General features: G+C 60.9%; 1 protein-coding gene across 1 annotated transcript in view; it reads right to left on the bottom strand.

Annotated features, from left to right (window-relative positions):
* The window catches only part of HPSE2 (heparanase 2 (inactive)), a 131,409-nt gene extending 130,539 nt beyond the window's left edge, over positions 1-870 (bottom strand). The window contains exon 1 of the mRNA XM_014957401.1: positions 236-870. Within this exon, the coding sequence (XP_014812887.1) occupies positions 236-495 (260 nt within the window). The 5' untranslated portion in view covers positions 496-870. The remainder of the gene's footprint in view (positions 1-235) is intronic.

Here is an 870-nt window from a genome sequence, read left to right as displayed (position 1 = left end):
TTTTTTTTTTTTTCCCCTCCAGAGGAGCGGTTGTTGGAGCGAAGGGAGCACGACATTTTTGCAGTCATAACTGATAAGTCTCTGAAATGCTTTCTCCATTGCAAACATGTGCATCTTAATGGAAACCATGGCCTCGCTCCCTCCGTCACAACAAGCGCCGCCAGCAGCGCGGAGCGCGGCGGGGCCGCCGGGGCGGGCGGTGCGGGGAGGGCGCCGGGGGGGGCTCCTGCCTTACCTTAAGAAATCGAGCCAGCCATCATGAATGATGGAGGGGTCCAGCTGCAGGGAGAGGAAATTCTCACTGATTATCCTGACAGGGCTCTTGGTGTTGACATCAAGGAGAATGAGAGTTCTTCCCTTCACACCTGGAGGTTTCTCCACCGGCAGCGCCCTCCTGTCCCCGGCCTGGGAGGGCAGCGAGAAGGTGGCCATGAGAGCCAGCCCGGGTGCCATCAGGGCTAAGAGCCCCGGGGGGCAGGAGCTGGGACAGGGCATGCCGGAGAGCAGGAAACCCCTAATTAACTCGCTGTCTGCAGGGGCTCGCCGGTGGCTAATTGTCCTTATCTAAAGTGTGGGGCGCTCTGCCTTTTTTTGCAATGTTTTGGTGCTGGTGGAGGGGAACTCACGCCCCTGACCAGCCTTTCTCGCAGCCGGTGCCAAGACTCCTTGCAGCCAGCACCGCCCCTTTAAGAGATGCAGGCTCCAGACATTTTTAACTTTTTGAAGGTAAGGGGAGGCTCCTGGTTTAACCCCCTCGGCTCGGGGCCCGCCGCCCCGCCGCAGCCCCACCGGCACCGGGCTTTCGCTTTCCGCCGCCCCCGTCGCCCACCGGCCGCCGCTTTCCGCCGCCGGAGCTCCTGGACCTTCCAA

The sequence above is a fragment of the Calidris pugnax genome, unplaced genomic scaffold (genome assembly GCF_001431845.1).
Source record: "Calidris pugnax isolate Ruff unplaced genomic scaffold, ASM143184v1 scaffold4, whole genome shotgun sequence".
NCBI classification, from domain to species: domain Eukaryota; kingdom Metazoa; phylum Chordata; class Aves; order Charadriiformes; family Scolopacidae; genus Calidris; species Calidris pugnax.
The sequence above is the reverse complement of the archived record's forward strand: the minus strand, read 5'-3'. Positions and strand labels throughout refer to the sequence as shown.